This window comes from Lynx canadensis, chromosome A3 (assembly GCF_007474595.2).
Source record: "Lynx canadensis isolate LIC74 chromosome A3, mLynCan4.pri.v2, whole genome shotgun sequence".
Taxonomy (NCBI): domain Eukaryota; kingdom Metazoa; phylum Chordata; class Mammalia; order Carnivora; family Felidae; genus Lynx; species Lynx canadensis.
In genome coordinates, this window is record NC_044305.1 from 89616949 (window position 1) to 89632350 (window position 15402).

Consider the following 15402-nt stretch of genomic DNA (forward strand, 5'->3'; position numbering starts at 1 on the left):
ATGTGACTGCAGAGTGGCTGCCTTCAGCAAAGCCAAGAGCAGGGAAGTGGCTGCAACAGGGGGTGCAGAATGGCATCTTTCTGCTCTGAAGCCTTTAATGAGTTCAACTCCTCATCCCCAATAATTCCACTGTAGAGAAGCTATGTTAAAGAGAACCATGTACAAATGTTTATTTGCAAGTGAAGTGAAACATTGAAAGCAACGTAAGTGCATAAAAATAGAGAAAGTATGTATGTGATGTATTTCACATCAGTAAAAAGAATGTGAGCACGATGGCAAGGGAGGGACAGTGGACTGAGGTGTTAGGATCTGGGGTCACATAGATTGGAGTTTTAATCCCAGGCAGGGGAAGAGAGGTCTTTGCAATGGAGATGTCTGGGGGAGCACCACCTTAACCGAGGGACCAATCTTTGTATCACCAATAATAGGGCCAACTGACATTGCCTCCTGATGATATGCAATGGCAAGGACACAAAATCTAAAATATTTAAGTTGACTTAAATCATGAACAAATCCAAACTGTGTGGAAAAAGATCATCTAGGGTCAAATGTCAACATCATTCTTAACAAGATTGTTGTAGATTGGAGACTGAGAGGACAGATAAACACTATAGGCTGAAGAAACATGTCTGCAACTCACTTTCAAATCTTGCAGCAAAAGTGTGTGTGTGTGTACACAAACCTGAGCTCAGGAGAGCACTAGCAAGCAAATGTAGCAAAATGTTAACAACAAATAGTGAATTCACATGAAAGGTACATGGACTTTCACTGTATTATTGTCAGTTGTTCTGTAGGTTAGAAATGGAGTTCAGAGACTAAATCTGTTTTCTTGCTGGTAAAAAATCTCTTGGGATTGTAGTAAGGACTAAATGAGGTAGTGCATATACAATGCTAAGCACAGTGCACACGAGAAATGTTAGCTATGTACATGTGTACTTTATTATTTATGATCATGATAGAAATCACTAAGTACTTCTACCTCCCTGCTTTCCAGCATGGGGCAAGATCACACTTCTCCGTTCCTTGTGAGGTTGGCAGGGCCATGTAACTGGCTTTGGAGAATGAAATATGAGATAAGCAAACTGGGTTCCTGAGTCACTATCCTGACTGTTTACAGATTCACACAATCTGGCTATGTAGACTGAACAAGACACAAATTTTTGTTGTGTGAAGCCAATGAGCTTTAGGGACTGTAATCAAAGCCTAACCTAACCCAGATATCCACAAAGCAAGGCCCTCAGGTCAAATCCTGTCCACCACTTGTTTTTGCCCATAAAGTTTCACTGAAACACAGCCGTACTCATCATTTATGGTCTGTGGATACCTTTGCACTATGATAGCAAGAGTTGAGTAGATACAGTGGAGACTTTATGGACTGCAAAGCCAAAAATATTTACTATCTGGCCCTTCACAGAAAAGTTTGCTCACCCCTGACCAAGCCTGTCTTGACTACTACGATCAAAATATAAAGTGAAAAAAGAAAACCCAAAGCATTTATAAAACATGGCTTTATACTAGCTCTATGACCTTGAGCAAGTTACTTATTGTTTCTATAATCTTTTAGTTTCCTGGGTGTAAAATGGTGGTAATATTAAGTGTTTACTTTATAACATTATAATGAGTAAATTCTTGTATGTAAAATACTTGGAACCAGGAGGCTTGGAGGGGAAATACTAGATTAGCCAGAAGTAAGGGCAGGAATATGAGCTGATGAATATAAAATCACTAAGGCAAGAACCTAGTAAAAATCCAGTTATTCCAATTAAATAAAAATAAACCTGAATAGATACAGAAGACTAGACAGCAACAACAAATAATAGCAACAGTGGTTATCTTTCAAGATATTAAGAGAGAGGACTAGGAATGGTTTGTTATACCATTCTGTGTTTTAAAATTTTCCATAATTGAACACGTTTTATTTTTTTTAATTAAAAAAAATTTTTTAACATTTATTTTTGAGAGAGAGAGACAGAGCATGAGCAGGGGAGGGGCAGAGAGAGAGGGAGACACAGAATCTGAAGCAGGCTCCAGGCTCGGAGCTGTCAGCAGTCAGCACAGAACCTGACGTGGGGCTTGAACCCACGAACCACAAGATCGTGACCTGAGCCAAAGTCAGACACTTAACCAACTGAGCCAACCAGGTGCCCCTGTTTTTTTCTTTTAATTTTTTAATGTTTATTTATTTTTTAAGAGAGAGAGAGAGGCAGAGTGCAAGTGGCGGAGGGGCAGAGACAGAGGGGTAGACAGAATTGGAAGCAGGCTCCAGGTTCTGAACTGTCAGCATACGGCTAGATGTGGGGCCCAAACCCACGAACTGCGAGATCATGACTTTAGCCGAAGTCAGACACTTAACCGACTGAGCCACTCAGGTTCCCTGAACATACACATTTTATAATCAAGAAAGAAAAATCAATGTTTTCTTATGAAAAATCTTAATATTTCTGTCATTTTACAAAACATCTTTTGTTGACATTCTACAAATGATACCATCCAACAATGTTCCAATACTTTCTTCTTGTGAAGACAGTTTATATATCTGTGAAAATAAAAGATGAATTATGACATGCTAATATATTCATGCACTACTAGTTTCCATTATACAAACATATATAAGTGAAATTATTTATCATTCAACTACTGGGATAATGACATGAAATCACAAATCACAAATGTGATTAAAATATGTAAAGTAGATGGCAATTCATCATTTATGTCAAAAGTTCCCTTTAAATTAGTTATGGTAATAACCCTCTACACATAGAAACTGAATCTGTACCAATTTTTTTTTTTGAATCTGTACCAATTTTTTTTTTTTTTTTTTACATTTTTATTTATTTTTGGGACACAGAGAGACAAAGCATGAACGGGGGAGGGGCAGAGAGAGAGGGAGACACAGAATTGGAAACAGGCTCCAGGCTCCGAGCCATCAGCCCAGAGCCCAACGCGGGGCTCGAACTCACAGACCGCGAGATGGTGACCTGGCTGAAGTCGGACGCCTAACCGACTGCGCCACCCAGGCGCCCCGAATCTGTACCAATTTTTAAAGCATACGTCAAGATATTAAAGATCAAGCTTACACAGTATATTTGAAATGTAAAATAAATATAAAATGTATTTTGCACTTTTTTTTTTTCTTCAGAGAGACAGCACGAGTGACAAGCAGGGGAGTAGGAGAGAGAATCCCAAGCAGGCTCCATGCCCAGCACAGAACCGAACGCAGGGCTTGATCCCATGACCCTGGGATCATAACCTGAGCTGAAATCAAAAGTAGGGCACTCAACCAACTGAGCCACTAACGTGCCTCTGAAGTTATTTATTCTTTTTTTTTTTTTTTTTTAATGTTTGTTTATTTTTGAGAGAGACAGAGCAGAGTAGAGGCAGGGAGAGAGAGGGAGACACAGAATCCGAGGCAGGTTCCAGGCTCTGAACTGTCAGCACAGACCCTGACACAGGACTCAAACTTGGGAACCAGGAGAACATGACCTGAGCCGAAGTCAGAAGCTGAATTGACTGAGCCACCTAGGCATCCCTGAAGTTATTTATTCTTAATTAAAGAATGCTTTTATCAACTAAATTTCTAACTAAATTTTACATAAACCAGCATCTTTTTTTTTTTTAATTTATTTTTTAATGTTTATTTATTTTTGAGACAGAGAGAGACAGAGCATGAACGGGGGAGGGGCAGAGAGAGAGGGAGACACAGAATCCAAAGCAGGCTCCAGGCTCTGAGCTGTCAGCACAGAGCCTGATGCGGGGCTCGAACTCAACGAACTGCGAGATCATGACCTGAGCTGAAGTCAGATACTCAACCGACTGACTTCGGTCGCCACCCAGGCGCCCCTATAATCCAGCATCTTCTAATTCTTTGCATCTGTAACTATTTTTCAAGTAATTTTTAATTACATTAACCTTTCTTAAAGAAAAACAAAAACCAGAAGGATCAGTGATCAACAAGCAAACAACATCAGTATTATTCTTCATCTATCACACTTTGTAAAAATACAGATTTACAAACCTTTTTGACTTCTGTAATATTTGTTATGTCAGGTAGATTTTTCAGAGAAACTTGATGACCTTCTACCTGAGATATTAAGTCTTCTTGATTTATTTGTTTTTCTCCCTCTTCAATGTAAACAATTAGAATTGAAGTGTCATTTGCTGAGATACCAAATTTTTTCAGAGCTTCTGAAATCTAAGGAAAAGAACAAAAACAATAACCAGTAGCTTCTGTGTCTGAAACATCCCCCCATGGGCCTCCTTTTTCCTTGGTCAGGTTATTTTTCATATCCTAATGATTCTACCTACAGTGTTTCTCTTCAACAACCCTTCTTGACACCCACCACATCTGCCTCTAGAGTACTCTCTGCTCAAAACTGCACCTTATTCCTGCGCAATCAAGCTTACTTCTTGGCGTTTCTTAACATCAACACTCCCTCCCTCTGGCCCCAAGTGACCCTCTAGCCATGCACACCCACCTTCTACCCAGACTGGACCATATGGGTGTCCACCATTTCATACATTTTTTCCTATGCTCAAACTTTGTCCTCAGCCTGGAGTGTCCTCATCCCTCAAGGTCCAACACTAATGTCACTAATGTCATCCTTTCTCCTTACAGGAGTTGCTTCTTTGCTGTTTCCATTGGTTTGAAGTATTATTCCCATTATGTCACTTATCTTAGTGCATTTGGATTTCTGTCTTGTTTACCTGCCTTCCTCAGGAACATGTTTCTCCTGCCCTAGAACTGTAACTGTAAGAGGGACAAGCCCAGCAGATGTTTACCGAAGTGAAGTTTCTCAGATTATTTCAAATGATGTCAAAGAAATTATAATTATCTGGTAATTTTTTCTCCAGGTACTGAGGAATTCTATTATCATGCATTCTATAAACTTTATAAAATTTCAAACATTATTTTAAACCATGCTACGGGTTTCCTAATTGTCCTTTGGATGATGTTAGTACCTGGTTGTGTTAATAGTAGTAGTAATACTAAAACTTCATCAGCAAAATTTAAGTTATTTTTTTCATGTGCCACAGGTAGAATATCTTTAGCTCAATAACTTTGACTACTACCAGTATTTCAAACCACAAACTCTTCCTGAGCCCTGGGTATATGAGTGAGCCTGTGTTAAAGGCTGTTCCAAGTACCAGGCAGGCTTCTGGTATATGGAAAAGACATGGATTCTATCCTTAAGGAATTATAGGGAGAGTAAAAGATGTGCATGGTAACACACAAATATCCATGCTTAATGTTTTGCCATTTCAATTTATATATCATTTAGAGGGATCTTCCTGACCCTATATGGTAAGAAGGACAGATAAAACTATCCTCATCTAATGTAGCTAAATATTTCTTTACTCCTATGTGAAGTGACTCCAAAGCTTATTTGTCTAGGAAGAGGCAGTGCTAAACCTCAATCTTTCCAGAACACTCTTCACTATTACAGCCCAACACTGGGGAACACACATTAGCACAACACAATCAACATAAATAAAGTAAAATCCATATTAATTACATTGTTATTTGGGGAAAGGTTGAAAATAATTTCAGTTGATAGAGTTTTTGTCTTCATTTTTCCCAGTCTGTAGAGATGAACTGCTTTGTTTGAGGCCACAAGTATCTGAAATGGATCAACAATCTACCAAAGAGAACATAAAGAATCACACACGGAGAATCTGGAGCACTTGGGAGACACATGCCTTCTCTCTTGGTAACTCCAATGTCAGGCTGTTTGACTTCATCACAGTTTCTATGGACTATATTTTCAAAATTGCTGGGTGTTCAGTAAATCATAGAATGTTAAAGCTGCAAGGAACTTAAATAGTAAAAATTTTAAAAAGAACATTGGGGGGCACCTGGGTGGCTCAGTCAGTTATGTGTCTAACTTCAGCTCAGGTCATGATCTCGTGGTTTGTGAGGTCAAGCCCCGCGTTGGGCTCTGTGCTGACAGTTCAGAGCCTGGAGCCTGTTTCAGATTCTGTGTCTCCCCCTCTCTCTACCCCTCCCATACTCATGCTCTGTCTCTCTCAATAATAAATAAATAAATATTTTTAAAAAATTTTTTTAAAGAACATTGAGCACTAATATGGGGAAAGGCCATAGTCTAAACATTTTACCTGTATTATTTTAATTCTTTTTTTTTTTTTTTAACGTTTATTCATTTTTTGAGACAGAGAGAGAGACAGCATGAATGGGGGAAGGTCAGAGAGACAGGGAGACACAGAATCTGAAACAGGCTCCAGGCTCTGAGCTGTCAGCACAGAGCCCGATGCGGGGCTTGAACTCATGGACCGCGAGATCATGACCTGAGCCAAAGTCGGCGCCCAACCGACTGAGCCACCCAGGCGCCCCTGTATTATTTTAATTCTTAAAACTACCCTATGAAATCAGTATTATTATTCACACACAGTAGATGAGGTAGCCAAAGCAAAGAATGTTTGGGTTTGAATCCCAGCTGTCACTTCCTACTGAGGGACCTTGGGCAGATCCCTTAGTTTTATCTGTTGGATGCAGATAATCATAGTAGTTACTTCATAGGGTTGTTGTGAAGATTAAGTGAGTTAGTATACGGAAAGCACTTAGAACAATGGCAGGAACAGAGCAAGCATGGTACAAAGGTTGCCTACCACTTGCTCAAAGTCATAATAAGTGGCAGAGCTGAGATTAAGTCCTAGTAACATGGTTCCACAGTGTGTGCTCTTAACCACTACGGATGTCTCCTGTGCAGAGATTTTTCTAGTTCAAATGAGTAAATGAAGCTCCAGGCATTTGCCATTACATCAGAGTCAGAATACAACCTTTCATATCTCCTGGGAAGGGCCTAGCACTTTGGCTTCTATTCACTATTAAATTCAAAGTTGGCTCAATCTGACTCCACAGTTTAGACAAGAACTATTTATCCAAAGATGACAATTTTAGGCTAACCTGTAACATCATGAAAAATTAACATATTATTGGAGTGCCTGGGTGGTTCAGTTGGTTTGGCATCCGACTTCGGCTCAGGTCATGATCTCTTGGTTTGTGGGTTCGAGCCCCACAGTAGGCTCTGTGCTGACAGCTCGTAGCCTGGAACCTGCTTCAGATTCTGTGTCTCCCTCTTTCTCTGCCCCTCCCCCACTCATGCTCTGTCTCTTGGTCTCTCAAAAATAAGCATAAAAAAATTTTTTTTAATTAACGTATTCTTAAATGCCCCTTTATAGCTCATTTGTTCTTACTTGTACTTACCACCTTAGGGTTTATTAATGCACCATCAATAGCACCTTCCATGGCCTTTTTTCTCAAGTCTCCAGCATTTTTTACATCTTTAAACAACAGAAGGGTCACCCTGCATTCGGGAAATAGGTCCAGCTGATGCGTTAACTGCATTTCACAGACAAGCACGATTCTAAAAGACCAAAAGACTTCATCTGTTTAAAAGCTAATGGTATAATTCAACTAATAAACATCCTCAGTAACAAATATAACAAGATGACAGAACTGTTACACTAGAAGAATCCATCCCAAAAGCACATTTGGCATCCCCATGAGATGCCTACCAACCCTACTGAGTTGTTCCTAGCTTCCTTTACTGAAAGACCAAGGTTGCTGCCTGCTTCTCTGGTTGTGCAGGCAGGCAGGCTTTGATGCATGGCTGAGGGGCAGCTTCTCTAACAGACAAGTAGGAGCAGAATGTCAGGAATTCTTTAGGCCACGGATTACTTATGGTGTTAACGAAACCTCACTCCAACTTAGCCTTTTTAGCTTTCTGATCTTCCCATTTTATGTATATTTTAGCAGAACCTAGACACAAATATTAAGAAAATTTTATTGAAGTACAACACTTGACTCAAAGATACTCATTTCACACATGACATTTAAGTAGAGAGGGGGTACAATTATTTTTAATGTTTTATTTATTTTTGAGAGAGAGCGTGAGCATGAGTGGGGGAGGGGCAGAGAGAGAGGGAGTCACAATCTGAAGCGGGCTCCAGGCTCAGAGTGGTCAGCTTACAGTCTGATGTGGGGCTCAAACCCTCAAACCATGAGATCATGACCTGAGGCAAAGTTGGATGCTTAACCAACTGAGCCACCCAGGTGCCCCAGGAGGGGGTACAATTATTAAAAAAATCAATACAGGCCTTTTCTTAGACATAAGTTAATAAGGAAAGGACAAAGACATAAAAGAAACATAAAGGACAACTTGACTAACTAGAAAGACAACCATATCCTTGAACTGAAAATCTAAGTATTGCAAAAATTTGATCTTTAAAACAATTTCAAAGTGTTAGTAAGTTATTTGGGGGTGGCAATTTGGTAAGTTCAGGTTATCCTTTTACTTGGTAGTTTCCATTTCTAGGACTCTTTTCAAGGAATAATTAAAAACCTGAAAATTTACGTAATAAGATGCTCCTCTCATCATCCTAATAGCAAAAAGTTGAAAACAAACTAGCAAATAACAGATTTGTTGCAACTAAACAAGCATTAAAAACTGTCATCTTGGAGACCAGTTAATTTGTGTGAAATAGCAATAAATAACATTAAGTAAAAACATCTGATTGAAAAACAAAACACAGGAGCACCTGAGTGGCTCAGTCAGTTAAACATCTGACTTCAGTTCAGGTCATGATCTTAGTTGAAGCCCCACATCAGGCTCCTCCCTGGCAGTATGGAGCCTGCTTGGGATTCTCTCTCTCCCTCTCTCTCTGCCTCTCCCCCACTGGCATGCATACTCTATCTCAAAATAAATTGTAAAAAATACATAAAAAAAGAAAGACAAAACGTAAAATGTGGCATAAACTGTGGGCTTTTCAAAAAGGAGCATAAAAAATATTGAAAGGAAGATAGACTAAAAAGTTATCTCAGACTTGGTGGAATTACATCTGACTTTTTGTTAGGATAAAAAATATATGTGTGAATAATATCCTGGCACACAGCAGTTCAATCTTTATTGTCATAGTAACATCCAATGGGGAAAAAAATGATACAGAAAAATATAATGAATACATTCCCAATTACACAAAAAGATGCACACAGAAAACAAAAACATGAAACACACCAAAATATGGCCATCTTGGGTGGCAGGATTATTGGTAACGTTTATCATCTATAAAAAAAAAATTGCACTGAATTTTCTACAGTAAGCACACAAAATAAGAGTACAGATAATCAGCAAGGAAAAAAACTTTTCATTATGTTTTTATACTAGGGAAAAAAGGTCCCCTTGATGAGGTTTTGGGGTGATAGTGGGGTTCACAGCTGATGGTCAATAAAGAATTCATGAAGATGTCTTTGGTACAAAAGTGATTTTATTAAAGCATGGGAACAGGAATCCAGGGCAGAAACAGCTGCACAGGGGTTGTGAAGAGTGGCTTGTTACATGCTATGAGTTTAGGGGAGGTAAAGTCAGAAGGGAAGTTTCCAGAGACTTTCTTATGCTAAAGACTCACAGATTACGGGAGGCCTAGCTATTGTCAAACTAAGTTGTTTTTTTTTCCCCTCTAGCAAATCATTAACATTAAGACAGCAGGGAGTTCCGGGACTTTAGGCTATTGATGGGATTACGTTTCTTTTGTAAACTGGTAGAGACTCATCAATTTAACCATTTGTTTTCTGTCCTTTCCTTTGTTCTTGGGTAGACAGGGGTGTCCATAGAATGTCACACAGATCCCACTGGGGTGGGGGTGTGCCAGTTTATATTTTGCCCTCATCCCGCCTTATGGTCTCTCATCAGCCTAGCAAAAGTCAAAACATAATTCCCTCACTTGGGCCAGAAACTTAGAATCATCGTTGCTCTCAATCACAGCAAATCCAGTCATACTCCTAGCTCCCATAGTTACTCTCTAGTCTTGACGACTTTACCTCTTAAGTACCATTTTGACCCGTCCACTTCTCCCCAATACCCACTGCCCCCAGCCCAGGCCGCATGTCTCAACTACAGCTGTGGCCTCCTAGGGGTGGTGGCCTCGCAGTTCCAGCCCTCCTTCCATCCAACTTCCACCTGGCAGTAAGAGCGATCCTTTCAAAACGTAAACCATATCTCGTCCTAACGCCGCTCTTGTGATAAAGCTCCCACTTAATGGCAGGGCGTTTCAAACCCTCCAGTCGCAGCCCTCTCGCCTGGTGCTGCTGCCAGCGCACCTGTCTCCGGACCGCGGTCTTTCCGCTACAGCCCAGTGGCCTCCCCAGTTTCAAATGCCCAGGCTCGCTCCCCAACTCTGCCCCTCCGTCAGGTACAGCCCCTGACTTCTTCCTCCCTCCCTTCAACTCCGTTTAAAAAGTCAATTTACCAGGGTCCCAGGCCCTCTTACACGTGCTCCTCAGCCCTTTTCATCGGTTTGATGAATCCTCATTCAGCTGGGTAGCACTCAGCAAGAGCTTGCCACTGCTGTACTGAGCCCCCGGGGCTGGCCCTCCGCCCGCCCTGCCAGAGAGGACTCACCTGCGCACTCTCGGTCCTCCCGGAAGGCCTTCCCCTCGGAAACAAACCCCTCACTTTCCGGAAGCTGGGCCGTAACCGCGCAAGTCCCTCCCCAGAAGCTCCTTCCCCAGCTTGAGAGACGCCGGCGGACGCAAATGGGAGCCAGGGCCCCATCTGTCACTTCCGGCTATGGGGACGGTAAGGATCCGGGGACCGGACGCTGAGGTTTCAGGGCGCAACTCAGCCTTTCTCCAACGCGTTTTGGGCGTTGGAGGAGACATCGGTTTCTTCTTGTGCAAAGAACAGTGTTGGCCAGGATGAACTCCACGTTCATCTCAGCTACAGTTCTTTTCGGGGACGTACGGAACTTGTTTCCTTCTTGCAATGGTGCGGTCATTTAGGAAAGCTCTGGAGTGGACCGCGATTTGCTTCGGGTACTTAAGAGGTGACAGTACGTTGATGAAATCAACCTCTTCCCGCTTCTAGCAGGCTCAGAAATTTGTCATCTCTAAGTGTATCAGCCTCCAAGAAAGGAGGTAATCCCCTAAACAGGCTGCAGATAATTATTTTCCATGTTTTTTGTGGTTCTGGTTCATCTTGGTCCATACTTTTCTTTACACAGGAAAACAGGTAAATTTACACAAGTAAATAACAAATATAGGTCGGGTGGATATGTGCTATGGAGAAAAAATAAACGAAAGGGAGGAATGCCTGGCCGAGGGTATTGCTATTTCAAATAGGATGGTTAAGAGCTCACCAGAAAGGGCCCTTTGAACAGTAACTGGAGGAGGTCTGTGTAACTGGGAGAACAGCATTCTAGGCAATAAAGAGAGTTCAAAGGCTCTGAGACACATATGGCCTTCCCCCGTTTAAGGGATAGTAAAGGAGAAGCATGAGCTTGAACACAATGGGAATATATAGGTGTAAAAGATATTAAAAAAATTTTTTTTAATGTTTATTTTTGAGAGAGAGCATGAGGTGGGGGGTGGTGTGGGGCAGAGAGAGAGGGAGACACAATCCAAAGCAGGCTCCAGGCTTTAAGGTAGAGAGGCTCCAGGCAGAGAGCTCGTGGTGGAGCTCAAACCAACCCTGAGATCATGACCTGAGCTGAAGTTAGACTTAACCAACTGAGCCACCCAACTGCCCTCTAAAAGATATTCTGACAAAAGACCGGTATCCAGAGTACATAAAGAAAGCCTACAACTCAGTAAGAGAAAACAATCTAATTAAGAATGGGTGACAAATTTGAACACTTTATAAAGGATCTGTGATTCAGGCCAATAAACACATGAAAAGATGCTCAACATCATTAGTCATCAGAGTAATGCAAATTTAAAACATAATGAGCTACTACTACACACCCACACAACTAAAATTTAGAAGACTGATAGTGTAAGTATTGTCAAACATAATTGGTATCCTCATATATTGCTGATCTGAATTTTATAAAATAGTATAACCACTTTAGAAAAGAGTGTGGTAGTTTCTTAAAAAATTAAATGTATATTTATTTTGCATTTCATTCCTTTGCATTTTCCAGGAGAAAGGAAAACACGTACCTAACAAAGTTTAATACGTGAATGTTCATAGCAACTTTACTCTTTTTTTTTTATGTTTGTTTTTAAGAGAGAAAGAGTGCAAGCGGGGGAGGGGCAAAGAGAGGGAGACACAGAATCTGAAGTAGGCTCCAGGCTCTGTGCTGACAGTACAGAGCCAGATGTGGGACTCAAACCCACAAACCATGAGATCATGACCTGAGCTGAAGTTGGATGCTTAACAGACTGTGCCACCCAGGTGATCTGCAACTTTACTCTTAATAGCAAAAAACTGGAAACAGCCCAATGCCCAAGAACAGATCAGTGGACAAACTGGTAAATTCATACAATGAAATAGTAACAAAAAGGAATAAATTACTGATACTTGCAACAATATTTGCAACATGGATGAATCTAAAAACCTCTGAAAAAAAAGCAAGAAACTAGAATATAATATATTACTGAATGATCCCTTTTCTACAAAACTGTAGGAATTGCAAACTTATTCTAGACTGACTGGAAAGCAAAATAGTGGTTGTTGGGAATGGAGGAGTGGGAGACCTGGAGGGACTGGAAAGGACGCCAAGGGAATCTTTGCTGTGAAGCCTGTCGATGTTCTGTTTCTTCAAGTAGTGGTAGTTATAAAGGGAGTATGACTTTGTCAAAATTCATCAAACTATGCACTTAAAAAATACATTTTATGGACAATAAATTATGCATTATGCCTCAATAAAGTTGATTAAAAATAGACATTTAAAGAAAAGTCGCTCCGTTTATAGCAGCTTATTTATAACCACCTAAAGCTGGAAACAACTCAAATATTCATCAAGTGAATGGATAAACAAATCATATATCCGTACAATGGATTACAACTTGGCAATAAAAGGGAACCAACTATTGTGCCATAACAACATGGATGGATCTCAAAATAATCATGCTGAATAAAAAAAGTCAGACATAAAAATAGTACATACTGTATGATTCCATTTACATAAAACTACAATGATAGAAAGCAGATCAGTGGTTGCTGGGATAGGGGGCCTTTCCATCAAAGGAAAAAGGAAATTACAAAGCAGCACAAGGAAACTTTGGGGTAATAGATATGCTCTATATTAATTGTGGAAAGGGTTTCATGATTATATACATATCAAAAGTATCAAATTGTACACTTTAAATACTAAGTGCTCGTAGGGATGTGAGCAACTGGAATTCCTATACCCTGCTGATGGGGATGTAAAATAGTACAGCCATTTTGAAAAAATTTGGCAGTTTCTTCTATTAAACACACGCTGACCTCATAGCAGCAGTCTCCCTCCAAGGGAAATAAATGCAGATGTTCACACAAAAACCTCTATACAAATGTTTATAGCAACTTTGTTCAAAAGTCAAAAACTGGAAGTCTATCAACTGGTAGATGGATAAACAAACTGTGGTATATCCATACAATAAAAAACTAACTCAGCAACAAAAAGGGAATCAACTATCGATCCCCCTCAATGACATGGACGGATCTCAAAGGCGTCATGCAATTTGAAAGAAATCACATCCAAAAGGCTACATGCTGTTTGATTTCACTTACATGACGTTCTAAAAAAAGGTAAAAAATACAGAGACAAAACAAATCAGCAGTTGTCAGGGCCTGGGGTTGGTGGGAGAAGTTAATTACAAAATGATATGAGGGAAGTTTTGGGCGTGATGGCAAGGTTCTCAACTGTGGTAGTAGTTATAAAACAGTATATTTGTAGAAACTCATAGAACTGTACATGAAAAAAGGATGAATTTTACTGTTAAGTCATCTCAGAGATAAAGATGATCCCTTTACTACAGTTGCAGGGGAAGAGATCACTATGTATCATGAAATTAGTTTAAAAGATCTAATTTGGTGTTGGTTAATGAGAACTTTCACAAGATTATCAACCTTGTTCTCCTCTGCAGTATATAAATATGCATATCTGTATATCTTGTATAAATAGGTATATCTGTTTCCATCTGATAAAATGATTCTAATCTTGGAAGTGTTATGTGAATAAATGAGTTTTGAAGACACCAAGACTTCAAAAACTATTCGCAAGGCATGTGAAAATTACCTCCAAAATGAATGCCTACCTATAAGTCGGTAGACTATACTTGCTAAATTGTTAACTTGAATATAATTGACATTTCTATATTCCTAAAGATAGGATCTCAATGTCACATCAGTGGAAGAGCTCTGGTACTTCCCATTCTCATATGTATGGTTGAACAATGGTTAAAAACTGTGACTGCCAGGGAGTCTGGGTGGCTCAGTGGGTTAAGCATCCAACTTCGGCTCAGGTCATGACCTCACAGTTTGTGGGTTCGAGTCCTGCATCAGGCTCTGTGCTGACAGCTCAGAGCCTAGAGCTTCCTCCTCTGCTCCTCCCCCCCTTGCACGCTGTCTCTCTCTCTCAAAAATGAATAAATGTTAAAAAAAATTAAAAACTACAGAAACTGTGACTGCCAAATTTATTAACAAATGCTTGCGTATCTTACCTAGGTCCTCTGGAAAGCAAAACCTGAGGCAAGGATTAAAGTGCTGATGTTTTATGTGGGATATGTGCGAACAGACTGTTAGGAAAAAAGGGAAGTGAAGCAAGGAAAGAGGCAAAGCAATGTGAGGTAATGGACTGCCTTATAGGCAGGCTTCACGGTGAGCCAGGAAGACACACAGGTTGTTGGCATATGTGTTCACTCCGTGGGCTAGACTTCTCTGGAAGGCTTGAAAGGAAAACTTTTCCTGACGGTAGTCCACAGAGGAGAGAAAGGAGGGGGAAATTTGCTTGCCAGGCTCCCTCCTGCCCTCTATGTTCCGTTAATTAAGGCTCCCCACAGTGGGAGCTGACTCCTCCACTCTTCTGATCATCCCTTCAGTGGCAGCTCAGAAAGCCAGATCCTGTGGCCTGCAGTATAGCATCTCCTGCAACTCTAAAGTGGATAAATGACATAAGAGAGAGGGCTGGTGTAGAGGCTGTAAGGGCCATGCAGGCCCAGTGTAACTTGGGCTCTTGTAGCTTAGGGAATGCAATAAGGTTTGCTGGCAAGGCAAAAAAGGAGAGTGTGGGCCAGGAGGGAGATGGCGCCTTCTTCTTCTTTTTTTTTTTTTTTTTTAAGTTTATTTATTTATTTTGGGAGAGAGAAAGCACACAAGCAGGAGAGGGGCAGACAGAGGGAGAAGATCCCAAGCAGTCTCTGCACCGACAGCACAGAGCTGACACGGAGCTTAAACTCATGAACCATGAGATCACAACCTCAGCTGAAATCAGGAGTCAGACACTTAACAACTGAGCCATGCAAGTGCCCCCAGATGGCACCTTCATGAAGGAAGAGGGGATTGAGGGAATCTGAGACTGCTTGGAACCTGTGTGTCATGTAACAAGAGATATAAATGAAATGAATGCTAAATAGTGATACAAGATACCTTGTAGGAAAAGGAATGATTCAATAGTGGGTAGAGT

At 40.6% G+C, this 15402-nt stretch overlaps 1 protein-coding gene across 6 annotated transcripts; it reads right to left on the reverse strand.

The window, feature by feature from the left end:
* Positions 1 to 2415: 2415 nt before the first annotated feature.
* TPRKB (TP53RK binding protein) lies at positions 2416 to 10494 on the reverse strand. Of its 6 annotated transcripts, none has more exons than XM_030310865.1 (5): positions 10416 to 10494; positions 7223 to 7382; positions 5514 to 5636; positions 4016 to 4192; positions 2416 to 2536 (listed from the first exon to the last, which is right to left on the reverse strand). In XM_030310865.1, the coding sequence occupies exons 2-5, from the start codon at positions 7361 to 7363 to the stop codon at positions 2450 to 2452; spliced, it is 528 nt and encodes a 175-aa protein (XP_030166725.1). In that variant the 5' UTR covers positions 7364 to 7382; positions 10416 to 10494; the 3' UTR covers positions 2416 to 2449. The 6 variants fall into 6 exon arrangements, with proteins under 6 accessions (XP_030166725.1, XP_030166729.1, XP_030166723.1 ...); XM_030310869.1 differs by having other exon boundaries at positions 7223 to 7322; positions 10416 to 10482; XM_030310863.2 differs by having other exon boundaries at positions 10264 to 10419.
* Between the last annotated feature and the right edge of the window lie 4908 nt (positions 10495 to 15402).